This window comes from Dipteris shenzhenensis, chromosome 27, assembly GCF_047967505.1.
Source record: "Dipteris shenzhenensis isolate YYH24624 ecotype China chromosome 27, Dip_SZ_1.0, whole genome shotgun sequence".
Lineage (NCBI taxonomy): Eukaryota > Viridiplantae > Streptophyta > Polypodiopsida > Gleicheniales > Dipteridaceae > Dipteris > Dipteris shenzhenensis.
Genome location: NC_141622.1, coordinates 37,779,666 through 37,792,988, shown reverse-complemented (window position 1 = coordinate 37,792,988; position 13,323 = coordinate 37,779,666). Strand labels below are relative to the sequence as shown.

Here is a 13,323-nt window from a genome sequence, read left to right as displayed (position 1 = left end):
TGACATGCATCATCACTAAGCACGATGTCCAACGAAGGGCTCATTTCCTTGGATTATAATTCTTTCCGAAAGGAAGTGCACTTCCTCTGCGCCCACACTATGTTTGGTTATAATAATTATATTATGTATTTATCATACAAATATATTTACTTCCTCTTTCTTAGGAAATGTCCAGAACTTTGTCCTCTTTTCTTTTCCAACATATATTTGCTTTCATTTCCTTGTGTGTCTTGAAATGCTTGCGATAAGCATATGCGATAATAGCACTTCATGTATTAATGTAACCACGATTCCAACTACATGTCTTCAATTGATTGAAACATTGATCAAACACAAATTTTAATGTTTCAAAGACGTTGAGATTAGTACAAAACACATCTCTCGTTCATTCTTTCTTCTTCCTTTATTTATGTCGTTACCCTAGTTTCCCCATGAAGCCAATCCTTATTAACTAGGTTTGTTGCCCATATGCGATTAATGATCCTGTGGATTTTTTCCCTGTTGGCACTTTGACAAGTGCCAACAGCGGGGTGAGCAAGACTCAGGACGGGGACGGGGCGCGCACACGCACACGTAAACGCTCCTAGTGGTGCGGTCACACGAACGCTAATACACCAGATCCCATGAGACCCTGTGGGTAATTGTAAAAGTAATTGATTCTCTCTTACAGTGCCACAATCGTTGAGGAAGAACGCTGATTCGAAGCCTTTGTGGTCTGCAACATGCGTGATCTCACAGTTACTCCAACAGCTGAACTTGCTCACAGTGATGAAAGGTTGGCCTTCCCAGTTCGGTCGCTTACGCAATCGTGCGCAAAATAGGTACACCAAATCCTTCATTCATGTACGCATTTGCGCAGAATTAAACCCGTTTGGCACATGGGACGGTGATCTTGTAATTAGACGTAGGTTTCATCAGGAAATTCGCTCATCTCCATCTTTTTCTCCTCGCATGCAGCCCCAAGAGTATCGGAAAGTCAGCAACTGAGAGACCAGCTATTCAGAATTTGGAGGTCTCCTTCGATCGATCTAATGAGGAGAGAAGATTGCAAGATCCTTTACCTTTAGAAGAGACGCCTCACGGGCAGGATGGGCGAGCTTCCTTGCAACAGCCTCCGAAAGTCGCGGAACGGGACCCTGTGGACGCCACGACTAACATTGTGCCCGTAAATCCGACGCACGTGCCTAGGTCCGAGGTTGCATCCGGTTCCTTTTTCGATTGTTAGTATGGCGAGTGTTTGAGTAAAGACACAATTTAAAACTTGAGCACATAGAAACTTCGGTGTCGGCCGTGAATGTTGGTCTTCGTGGGCATGGTATTGCTGCATGCATTGGAGATGGAATCGGTTTGAGAATCGGGTGGAAGGACTAAGAGACAGAAATTCGTCTTATCAAATTACGTTCAAAGGCGTAGAAGCGAATGCATCGTCTTCTTATGGTCTTTATCTACTGCTGTCAATCACGGATGCTCATCAATGATAGGGGCTGGGAGACCAGCTTTGTCCAAGTTGTACATGAAGAAGCTGTATGAAGATTAGCGAAGGACATAGAACTATGCCTTCAGAGAAACAAATGCGGACACACACATCTAGCAAAATTTCCATCTCACATTTGGGCTTCAAGGCTTAGCTCAATCAATGAGTTTTCCTCCCACAGTCCTCGTGCAGGTGCTGCATATCAGTAGTGACTCAAAAGCAGCTGCGTATGACCTACAGCTCTGATTCCATATAAACGAAGGCTGTGAGGGGAGAAGCAAGCAACCTGCACACACACAAGTAGGCACACATATATGGGATTAGGGAGAGGATAAAATGAGAGCACATGGCTCTTGTCTTCTTCAGTGCCTTTTTAGAACTGTAACGTCGTAATGATCCATAAAATGAGTGGATGAAATGAGAGAGACCATGGCTCTTGGCCTCTTCGGTGCCTTTTTAGGGCTCTAATGTGCATAGAACAATATACACCCATATACACACAACATCTCTATATTAGCCTCTTGAAAGTGTGTTTCACATTAGCACTCAGATGCTCATTTGGGAGAGACTAAAAATAGCAGTTTTAGCTTGATTGAAGAAATTTTGGACTACTTTTTGATTAGTCTTCTCCTTTAGTGATAGCCTATGTCATGGCTGAGTGTGCCCTTCACCTCCGATGCCAACAGAAACTTAGTACAAACACTCGGTATAAATGGATGCTCAAGTATGTGTGGGTGTGTGTATTTGTTTGTGTGAGAGCATATGGTTATACTATGTCCTACACCCACTGTTGGGCACTGATGATGTCAGGGGGATGTCATAGCAGCTAGTCTTTCCTAGCGTGATGGAGTTAAAGGTGTTCAACCTTATGAGTGACTATCATGAGATTGAAACTGCTCTATGTTGTGTTTGTAGAGGATGAGTTTGGGCATGTTCCATACACACACACACAACAACTGCACTGGTTCAATTTTAGTGCGGTGGTTGCACAAAATTAAACATTTTCCCTCGTTTAAAAGCTAATCCTTAACGAAGGAAATACATTTTTCTTTGTTTTAAAGTTAATCCTAAACGAAGGAAATGTGTTTCCTTGTGCAACCATCGTGCTGATTCTATTTTGGTGGGGGTTGCAGTTAATCATAAACCAAGGAAAGTGTATTTCCTTACAACCACCACGCTGGTTCTTGGAACTATTTTAGTGCTGCTTGCTGCTGTAGCTAATTCTAAAACCAAGGAAAATGTATTTCCGTGTGCAACTTCCACGTTGGTTCTATTTTAGTGTGGGTTAAACTAAGGAAAATGTATTTCTTTGCAACCACTGTGCTATTTTAGTGCTACTTGCAGTAATCCTAAAACCAAGTAAAATGTATTTCCTTGTGCAACTAGTGACTGCTACCAGCACAACGATATATGTATGTATGTATGTATGTATGTATACACATACATATACATTTTATATGTATGTATACATATACATACATATATATATGTGTGTGTGTGTATGTATGTATGTATACATATACATATACATGTACATATATCTACACACTTTTTTTTTTTGGGGTGAAATCTTTGATTGATTATATTATATGAGTAGCAACCTCAAAAAAGGTGCTACAATTACATCAACTGAAAATTTCGGTATATGCCAAAAAGATCTCATGATCTATGCAGTGGGTCTGCAAGCAATCAAAGAAAGATTGCTGTAGAGAACGCCTAAAAAAGCCAAACAGAGAGAAAGTAGGATCACCAGACTTTACAATTCCTATATGTCCATAAAGTCCATAGTGCCCAGTAGCGAACCCAAACGAAGAAAAGATGAAACTGGTCTGGATGGATGAAACCCAAATAGCCAGAAGAACTTCCCAAACGGAACAGATGGGAAATCTCGCTCGCAGATGCTGTCGAAGCAGATAAAAAAACTCACGAGAGCACGGACAATGCAAAAACAAGCGAGGCACAGTCTCCGAAGAAGTAGAACATCTATGGCAAAGTGCAGGAGCAATGTGTTGATGAGCTAATAGCTGTCCAGATGGAAACTCCCAAAAGAACTCGCTAAAAGAAAACTTGTTGCCGAAGTGGTACTTTATAGGCTCAAAGTTATTGTAATCTTTTCCTCCACTTTAATCCTTTCCTTCACTACTTCGCTCGGTGATGCATTTGCCAAACAGAATCACCTCTCTTTGAAACCCAAGGTTGAGGTAAAAGGATTTTATACAATGCAGGTACAATAATCTGAGATAGCCTCAAAGGACGAGAAGAGGACCCTGGAGAAGTCAAAGTCCAATCTTCCAGCCAGTCCTGGAGTTCCAAAGGAGGAATCGGAACAAAAGACGAAAGCATAGAAGTAATTTGTCGCCACAAAAGACAATAATGAGAGCCCAATCCATATGTAGTGGCTGCTAGAGAAAAGGGGAGCACAGTACCAGCATCATCTATAACATCAGCAACCGAGGTGATGCCTTTAAACGAGACAAAGTAGGAACGTGGAGGTTTTTGTAAAGCCAAGGGAGGCTGAAAGGCTTTCGACGAGTGAATACTTTCAGCTCTCAAAGGATTCCCAAGCAAAGATTGCCGTCCATTCCATTCCAGATGAGAAAGAACATGCTTCCAGTTAAGAAGCAAGCGGGAGACAAAAGGGCAGCCAAGCAAAGTGCCATCAGTGCAGCCAAAAAATAAATCCCATTGATCGAGTTGCCAATGACCAAACGCAGAAATACTGATATGAGTGACCAGAGTCCTAATCATAAGAGCCCAAGGCTGATCACCTTGCAGAAATTGCAGCAACATTTCCCCCCTGTGGGCAAGAATATACACATGAATATCCGTGATGTTCAATTCACCATTCATCTTAGGAGAACAAATGTGATGCATCGAAAGCAGCTTGAGACTTTTTCTGCCATGTTTGGATTGCCATCAGATTTCCATAAAGACAGACATGAAAGATGTAAGATCTGCCTTAGTGAACATGATCAATGGCAAGTAAAATTGAATATATGCTACAAGGATGGATTGCACTATTCGAAGACGAACGTGCAAAGGCCAGGTTGCCAATTTCCAATACTCAAGCTTTTTCCGAAGCTTAGCCAAAACCTAATCAGTTTGTTGTCGGCGAGTGAGTTCCCACCCCAAAGGGTAACCCAGATGACGAAAAAACTGAGTGGGTGGAATGATATCCCCGGGCCATAATAGACTATGCCAGTCTTTGGAATGCAAAGGGAGCAGCTTGCTTCTGAAAATTAACATGAAGACCAGCTGCCAAACCATAAACAGAGAGGGCTTGCATCAAGGCACCAAGATCACGGGGCATATTCTTCGTGATAAAGAAAGAATCATCAGCATAAGCTTGAGCAACCGTGCTGCGATTAGCATGCTGCGATTAGCATCCAATTCCAACCCATGAAGTGATCCTGTAGCCACAAGATGATCAATATATTGCAGCATAGGATGAGTAACAATGGCATACAGTAAAGCACTGAGAGGGCATCCCTGGCAGACCGAACAACGAAGAGTCCACTCATCAGAGATATCCCAAGAAATAATGCAAGCCGCATTGCTATCTCTGTAAAGCCAGTAAATAACATGCTGCATTTTTGGTCCAAACCCCAAAGCTCGCATAGTTTGCGAGATGAAATCCCATTGAACTATGTCAAAGGCTTTTGCAATATCTACCTGCAAGAGTAGAACATCTTGCTGCGTGTATTTGGCATACTCAATCCCAATATAAGCATTGGCAATGTTATCTGTGATATGGCGACGTGGAACAAAGCCATATTGGGAGGGATGCAACCCATCATGGAAATAACCTTTAATCTGATCAACCACCATTTTGGCAATGATCTTGTAAATGACTGGCATGAGCGTGATTGGCCTCCAATCACCAAGTGAATCACATAGCTGCTTTTTTGGAATCAGCTTGAGAAGACCCTTTTTCCATGACACAGGCATTTGCTGATTTTGCCATGCTGTATTTACCATTTGCAGCAAGGTGAATTTAAGAAGATCCCGGAATGCAAGAAAAAATTCAACAGTGAGACCATCCCATCCTGGAGATTTCCATTTGCCACAGGATCTCAGTGCATCAGACAATTTCCTTTCAGTGAAGGGATGTTCAAGTTCCAAAGCCTGAGCATCAGACAGAATTGGATGAATATGCTGCAAAAGAAGCTGACGTGCAGACACGACCCGAGGAGAAAGAGTATCCAGATGCCCAAAGTGAGTGGAGAAGTGTTGCACACATAAATCAGCAAGCTTTGAACGAGATGTTGACCAAGAACCATCAGGCATCCGCATCCGACAGATATTGGCAGCCTGTCTTTTGTAGTGTAAACTCCGCGATCATTGGATTGAAGAGAGAATTGAGCCTGACATAAGAGCATGCTTTCCTCTGAAGACAAAGGTCGAAGATGAGCAAGCTCAGTCAAACTCTGACTAGTAAGTTTGGCATGTGCTACAGTCTCCCTTGTGGCTTGCATATAGGATTTGCCATAATCTCGAATAACTGCTTGCATCCGAGCAACAAAAGCCTGCCAGGCATAATCCAAACCAATGCGTATTTGACGAGAGAGAGGTTGAATAGCATCAGAGACCAAGGCTTTAAAGTCAGCATGCTCTAGATAACTATTATTAATCAGCAAAAGCCTTTGGCAAGGCAATCTGTCAGTGGGAAATTCATGTAAGGAAAGCCTCAACCAAAGAGGAGCATGATCCGAATGTGTGAAAGCATGATCAACCCAAATTTGACAAGTAAAGGCATCACAATGCTATGGATCAATCTGATACTATGTGTCCAGGCGTGCCTGATAAGACGATTGAGCATTATGCTGAAAGGTATAACCCGGAAGCATCGGCTGTAATTCCTTCCAGAGATCAACCAGGCGCAAGTGAAGCAAAAAATCAGACCATGCTTGTGTTTTAGAAGCCAACATATGAGTGTGGCTTGAGGTGTTGTCACCTGATTGAGGGGCATTAGTAAAGTCAGCACAAATGAAGGCATGTTGTCGCTATGGATAAGTATGCATGGCAGCCCAGATCAAAGCTCTATCACGAGAAGACGCAAAAGTGTGTTAACATGGGAACGTTTTGAACACGTGCTCCGTAAGCAGTTCATACCTGCCAATGCGGACTTCCAAGCACGTTCAAAACTCCGACAGTTGGAGCAAACGGGCTCCCTGTCTTCCTACATCTCTCAGTTCACCACATTGGTACTGGAGATTGATGGTTTAACTGAGGATGATCGCCTTCATGCTTTCATCTCAGGCCTAAATCCCTCGTTACGCATTGATGTTCTTAAAGCAAACATCACCACCACAGCTGGCGCTATTGCTTACGCAGAGCGCATTACAGATTTCCAAAACACAGGGAAGCAGAGTGCTAATCGTACATAGAACTCTACTATGGCCAAAGGTGCTCGCCCTCAAGATAACACCAGGTTTCGAAAAAACTCCGGTAATCAAGGTCAGCGACAGTCTCAAGATCCCCAGAAAACTCAGAAATCATATGCTGGATTCCAACAGAAGCACTCCTCCAAGGATCGCGCCTCTTCTTCTTCACAAAGTCATTACCGACATCCCCAACATAAAGGTGCGGCCACTGACAAGAAGAACAACTCCAGCACAAAAGGACTTTGTACCATCTGTACAGGCGACCATAGATGGTTCGATTGTCCCAAGTGACCAAAGCAAAATTCCAATATGGAACCTAGCACTTCCCAAAGAGAAGATGCTACCCCAGCACAAGACAAGAAAGGCAAAGCTGTTCGAATGGCAAATACCATCCACCTGAGCCTTGCCAGCAACCCCGAACCTTCCCTGGCCACTCAAGTACTTTGTGTTCAAGGATCAATTCGTGAAACAACGGTCACTATCCTCATCGACAGTGGCTGTTCTCATAATTTCCTAGCTAGTTCTATGGTCGACAAACTTCGGTTGACCACCAGTCCTAGTCTCATGGACTATCAGATTGAACTCGCAAATGGAACTACTTTCTTCTGCAACACCAGGATCAAAAACTTGTCTTTTCGCATCCAACATTATACGGACAAGTTAAATTTCGACATCATGCCTCTTTCTCGGTACGATGTCATACTTGAACAACAGTGGCTCTACGACTATGATCCATCAATCAGTTTTCGCAACCATACTATCCAGTTTGTCCACCAGGGAAAACTTATTGAGCTAACTGGTTCTAGGGACTCTCCTTCAACCCCGGTTGCCTCTGCCCTACAAGTAAAGAAGTGGGTTCGTAAACGCCAAGTAAAGACTTCACTTCTGTTGGTTACGACAGTCAAGGAGACACCAACTAAGTATCCTCCTGAATACCTCAACCAACCTTTTTTCCAGCCTTACCTGGATATTTTTCCACAGGAATTGCCAAAGCAGTTACTACCTCGACGACCAGTGGATCACCCAATCGAACTTATTCCCGGCAGTAATCCACCGTCGAAACCTCCTTATCGGGTTTCTTACACTCAAAATGAAGAAATCCAAAGACAGGTGACCGAGCTACTCGACAAAGGTCACATTCGGCCCAGTCGCAGTCCTTTTGGATCTCTTGTACTACTTGTGGAAAAAAAGAATAAGTCAATGCGCCTTAGCATCGACTACTGAGCCCTCAACAGGCTCACTATAAAAAACAAGTATCCATTGCCTCGCATCGATGACCTCTTCGATTAACTTCTACATGCAACACAATTCTCAAAGCTTGATCTTCGTTCAGGTTATCATCAAATTCGCATACGAGAAGGCGATGAGTACAAGACAGCTTTTCGAACAAAGTATGGACACTATGAATGTTTGGTCATGCCCTTTGGGTTAAACAATGCCCCGGCCACATTCATGACACTAATGAACGACATCTTCAGGCCTTTCCTTAATAAGTTCGTCATCGTTTACCTCGATGACATTCTCGTTTTCAGCAGATCCCTACATGAGCACAAACAACATCTTCACCAAGTTTTTGAAGTTCTCCGCGCAAATTCTCTCTACATCAACATTGAGAAGAGTGAGTTCTTCAAGATCCAACTCGAATATTTGGGACATGTTATTTCAGCTCAAGGCATCTCTGTGGATCCCAAGAAGGTCGAGGTAATCCAAAACTGGCCTACTCCTAAGAATGTTCATGATGTCCGCTCTTTTCTCGGATTGGCAAACTTCTACCATACAAAGGTCTATCAGCTTTCCAAAATCGCAGCTCCTATGTCCGAATTATTGAAAAGCACAGCAGTTTTTCAGTGGCTTCCCGAAACAGAGTATAGTTTCCAACAACTCAAGCAAGCACTCACTACCACACCAGTTATGGCTATTGCTGACCCAAACCGTCCGTTTGAGGTCATGACCGACGCTTCCGATATTGCTACAGGAGCAGTCTTGATGCAAGAAGGCAGAGTTATTGCTTTTGACAGCCATAAACATTCTGATATCCAAACCCGATACCCGGTTTATGATAAGGAGTTTCTTGCTGTTGTACATGCTTATCGCTCTTGGAAACATTATTTCATGGGAGCCGACTCTGTGGTCAAGACAGATCATCACTCTTTAAAGTATATCTTTACTCAGCCAGTCATGAACGCTCGAGATCTGGACGACTCCGACGCTACTTGGCAATCTGATGAAGACTTACAACAGTACCCTGACATTTTATAGCAGTATTTTCAGAATTTACAGTGATATCTTCTACATCAGTTCATTATCTCTACCAAGGTCTTATTTTGAGTGGGAGGGGATGTCACGATCTGTGACGTATTCCTTTCTCTATTTCTAGACTTATGGATGGTTTGATGAATGGACACTTGTGGAAGGGTATGCCCTTTCGACGGGACACTTCCTATGAGGCACAACCCTTGCCCTTTCGACGGGACACTTCCTATGAGGCACAACCCTTCACAAGAGACATTCTATGAAGAGACATTTCTATTGTAATGTACCCTCTCATCAAGGGTCACACCCTTCACAAGGGGTACACACCTCTTCATGCACATACCCTTTGGAGTACACACCTTTTCATGTGTGACTCTTCACTCTCTATATAAGAGAGGCCCAATTGTATGGATGACACTACATCTACACTACAGACATTCAAGCAATACAATTATTCCTTGTTCTCTGCTATCTCAGTCTCCTTTCTGTTCCTTAGCACATTTCTAAATATAGTAAATCTAGGATTTCTTACAGGTTTGGTGTCGGCAGTCTTGAAAGGCATCTACTTTTTCTTTCAGCCTTTTCCTGGTTTTTCTCCATACTCAGCACCTTCGGGCTTGCTGTTTTGTATGTCTTCCTTTTGTTTTTCATAAAAGTTTTTGTTTACCTCCTTTTTCTTCTCTTTCACTTTTTTCTTTTATTTTATGTGTAGATTTTTTATCTTTAGAACAACAAAAAATCTAAATTTGTATGATTGGACTTATTCTAGTCTTACAAAGGTATATATGCTGTTTTGTATGAAGTTTTTCAAGCATTAATGGAAGGTTCCTTTCTTTGAAAAAAAAAAGAAAAAAGAAAAAAGAAAAGAAAGGCAATCTACTCTGACATGCGACTTTCTAGGCTTGTGTATGATTCAAAAGTTGAATTCTTGTAAGAACAACCTCCAATGTACCAGTCCTCCATGATTGCCTATTCTGTTGATTAGATATAGCAATGCTTGGTGATCAACATAGAAAATAAAGTGGTTGCCAAGCAGATATTGCAGAAATTTTTGGATACTATAAACCATGTAGAGAGCCTCTTGCTCTGTGGCGCTATAGTATCACTCGAGGGGGGAGGGGGGGGGGGGAAGGATGGTCATCATGTGGTTGGGCATAGTAGATCGGGTAGTCCATTCAGCCATCTGGTTGTGCCAAGATGATAGCTGTGACATATCCTTAGGCATCAACATGTATGTGAAAGATCACATCCCATCTTGCCTTGGCATAGAATGGGTTTGGTTGTCGCTTGGTGTTTCAGGGCTTGAAATGTCGAAGACAAGTTTTTATTCCAAAGGAATTTCATCTCCTTTTTTTTGTAAGCTTGTAAATCAGTTGCTACGACCTAGCAAAATCTTTCACGAAGCTTCTATAGAAATGAACAACTTATGAATGAGTGTAGTTGGGTTGGATTCTTGGGTTTTGGCATTTGTTCTATGGCTTCTATCTTTGATTGATTGGTTCTGGTCCCATTCCTAGAGATAACACGCCCAAGCAAAAAGTCAACACCTACGCAAAAAACACACTTCGTTAGATCCCTACTTCTCGCTACTTCTTGAAGACTTTTTCGAGGCAGGGGAGATGACTCATTTCTTTCGTGTAAACACAAAACTCATCTAAGTATTAAGTAACTTGGTTAGATACTCCTTGAAGTGTTTTCACTTTGGATTTTGATTGTACATTTAAGATTCTAAACCTAAACCCCATCGGACATCCGAGCTTTGAATCAAGGCTGGTCCCTGCGAATCCCTCACGAAAGCATCCTCTAGGGTTTAGACCGCAAGGACTCGGCCGAAGATAAGTCCGAGCGAGTGTTAGCCCTTGGCAACCACACGTGGACTGGCTATCGACATGGATGAGGTGGCAACCCGGGCAACCATGTGCGGACTCACACCGAGTGGCGAGGGAGTTTACAAACTTAGAAGTTGGCAGAGGTGGTGCTGGAGCATAAACAAGCAGTACAGACGAAGAAGATGAAGAAGCCGGTGTAGGAAACACAATTAGCTCATGGGCAGAGGCTGAACACACCCTTTAGAAGAGAGAGGGGGTGGGCAACGACTAAGTGGAGGCTAGACCTTGAGTGAGAGCTAGTGCTCGAAGGATTTAACCTTAAATGCGTTCTCTATTGCACCAAGGTGAGATGTTCGCACAGAGCGCACAACCTTAGGCTGTTTGTAATTGGGCCCAAAGCCCCATCTATAATACAACTGAGCTTTTCCTTTGGTTTATGATTTATTGTTCATTTTGCATACATCTCCATAGCGACGCTCCTTTTGTTAACACCCTACGGAGCATTGGTATTATCACTTGGTGTATAAGCTAGTTGGATATGTGCGTGTGTGCGGCTTGCACCGTGTGTGTAAATGTATGTAAGGGAATTTTAAAGTTAAAAATGACTTTCTTGCCACTAGCTTACAGAGAGTTTGACTGCCATATGTTTTTCAAGATTTCTCCTTGACAATTATGGTAGTAAGAATCAACTTTTTTTTTCTCCTTTAGTGCTAGCCTTCGTCATGGCTGAGTCTACCCTTCATCTCCGGCTCAAGTATGTGTGGTGTGTGGATTTCTACGTGTGAGAAGCATATGTTTGTATTATGGTATGAACGACACCCATTGTTGGGCGCTGATGACATCCGTGGGGACATCATGGTAGCTGGTTCCTACTATGCATGATGGAGTTTATGGTTTTCAACCTTATGAGCGACTATCATGACATCAAAACTGCACACTATGTTGTGTTTTTAGAGGATTAGTTTGGACATGTTCCTGGATTCATCTATATATATGCTTCTGCCGTATTAGCGGATATGCAAATATCACCTTGTGAAGTCTTCGTTCATGTTGTAGCCTGCTGGTATTGCGATAATTCTTTCTATCTTAAGTGCTGCGTTGCCCTATCAGCTAGATTTAGATGCTTGTCTGAGAGACTTGTTTAGTCGTAACAAGCAGTTGTAGCTTGAATGAAGAGATTTTGGACTACTTTTTGATTAGCCATCTCCTTTATTGCTAGCCTTCGTCATGGCTGAGTCTGCCCTTCACCTCCGGAGTGCTGTCAGAAACTCAGTATGAAGACTTTGTATAAATGGAGGCTCAAGTATGTGTGGGTGTGTGGATTTCTATGTGTGAGAGCATACGTTTATAGTATGGTCTATACCCAATATTGGGCATTAATGACGTCAATGGGGACGTCATAGTAGCTAGTCCTTGCTATTCATGATGGAGTTTATGGTTTTCAAGCTTATGAGCGACTATCATGAGATTGAAACTGCACTATGTTGTTTTTAGAGGATGAGTTTAGGCATGTTCCTAGATTCATCTAGATATAAGCAATTTAGAAAAACCCATTGCGTGCACATTAAAAACGTAAACTAGTCTTGAGTACCAAAAATTTAAACATGACTTCTATAAATATTTCAGCTCTCATTGTTGGATGCAGGGGTACAATGGAAGCAACTTGGAATGTAAGAGAGTCGAGAAGCAATTGAATGTACTTGCAAATAGACAACAGTATATGGCCCAACCAAGTTAGGACTAAGTGTCCTAAGTGAACTATGTAGGAGTAATCTTAGGGAATGGAGGGGCTCTCCCTTCTTCTTTGGAGGGGCTCTCCCTTATTTGGAAGGTGGAGATTCGGAGTCATTTAGTGGCTCGGAAACTATGGAAACTGACAACAGGAGCCGAGGTGAAGACGGAGGATATGGTGGACAACAAGGGGGAGATACACTTACTAGTAGATGGAGAGGAGCTCGAAGCTTGGGAAGATAAATGGCTGCCCATGCCTTGGCATTGATCATAGGGACTATGGCAGAATCTGTGCTTCCTCACATCCAGATGATCGACACGTCAGTAGAGGCGTGGGCCATTTTGAAGGATCTGTACGAGACAGATAACACATCCCGGATCTTGCTTCTTCAGCATCAGCTATACAACTTGATATGGATGAGGGAGATTCGGTACATGACCACTTGACGAAGGTCAAGGTGGTGAGGGATCAACTAGCATCGGTTGGTCAAAAGGTGGACTCGTGCCAATTGGCCTTGATGGTTCTAAGGAGGCTACCTCAGAGTTTGAAAAGCTTCGTGACGACTGTGATAGTAGGACAGAGGACCAAACCTCTGACTTTTGAGGAGTTGGGGTCCATTATTGCTCTAAGAAGAAGCTAGGGGATGTTACG

The 13,323-nt window shown here is 42.8% G+C and overlaps 1 protein-coding gene across 1 annotated transcript in view; it reads left to right on the top strand.

Moving 5' to 3' along the window:
* Positions 1 to 658: 658 nt before the first annotated feature.
* Positions 659 to 13,323, top strand: part of LOC147884252 (uncharacterized) — a 36,369-nt gene continuing 23,704 nt past the window's right edge. The window contains exons 1-2 of the mRNA XM_087398491.1: positions 659 to 821; positions 958 to 1,165. Of these exons, the coding sequence (XP_087254617.1) occupies positions 769 to 821; positions 958 to 1,165 (261 nt within the window). The 5' untranslated portion in view covers positions 659 to 768. The remainder of the gene's footprint in view (positions 822 to 957; positions 1,166 to 13,323) is intronic.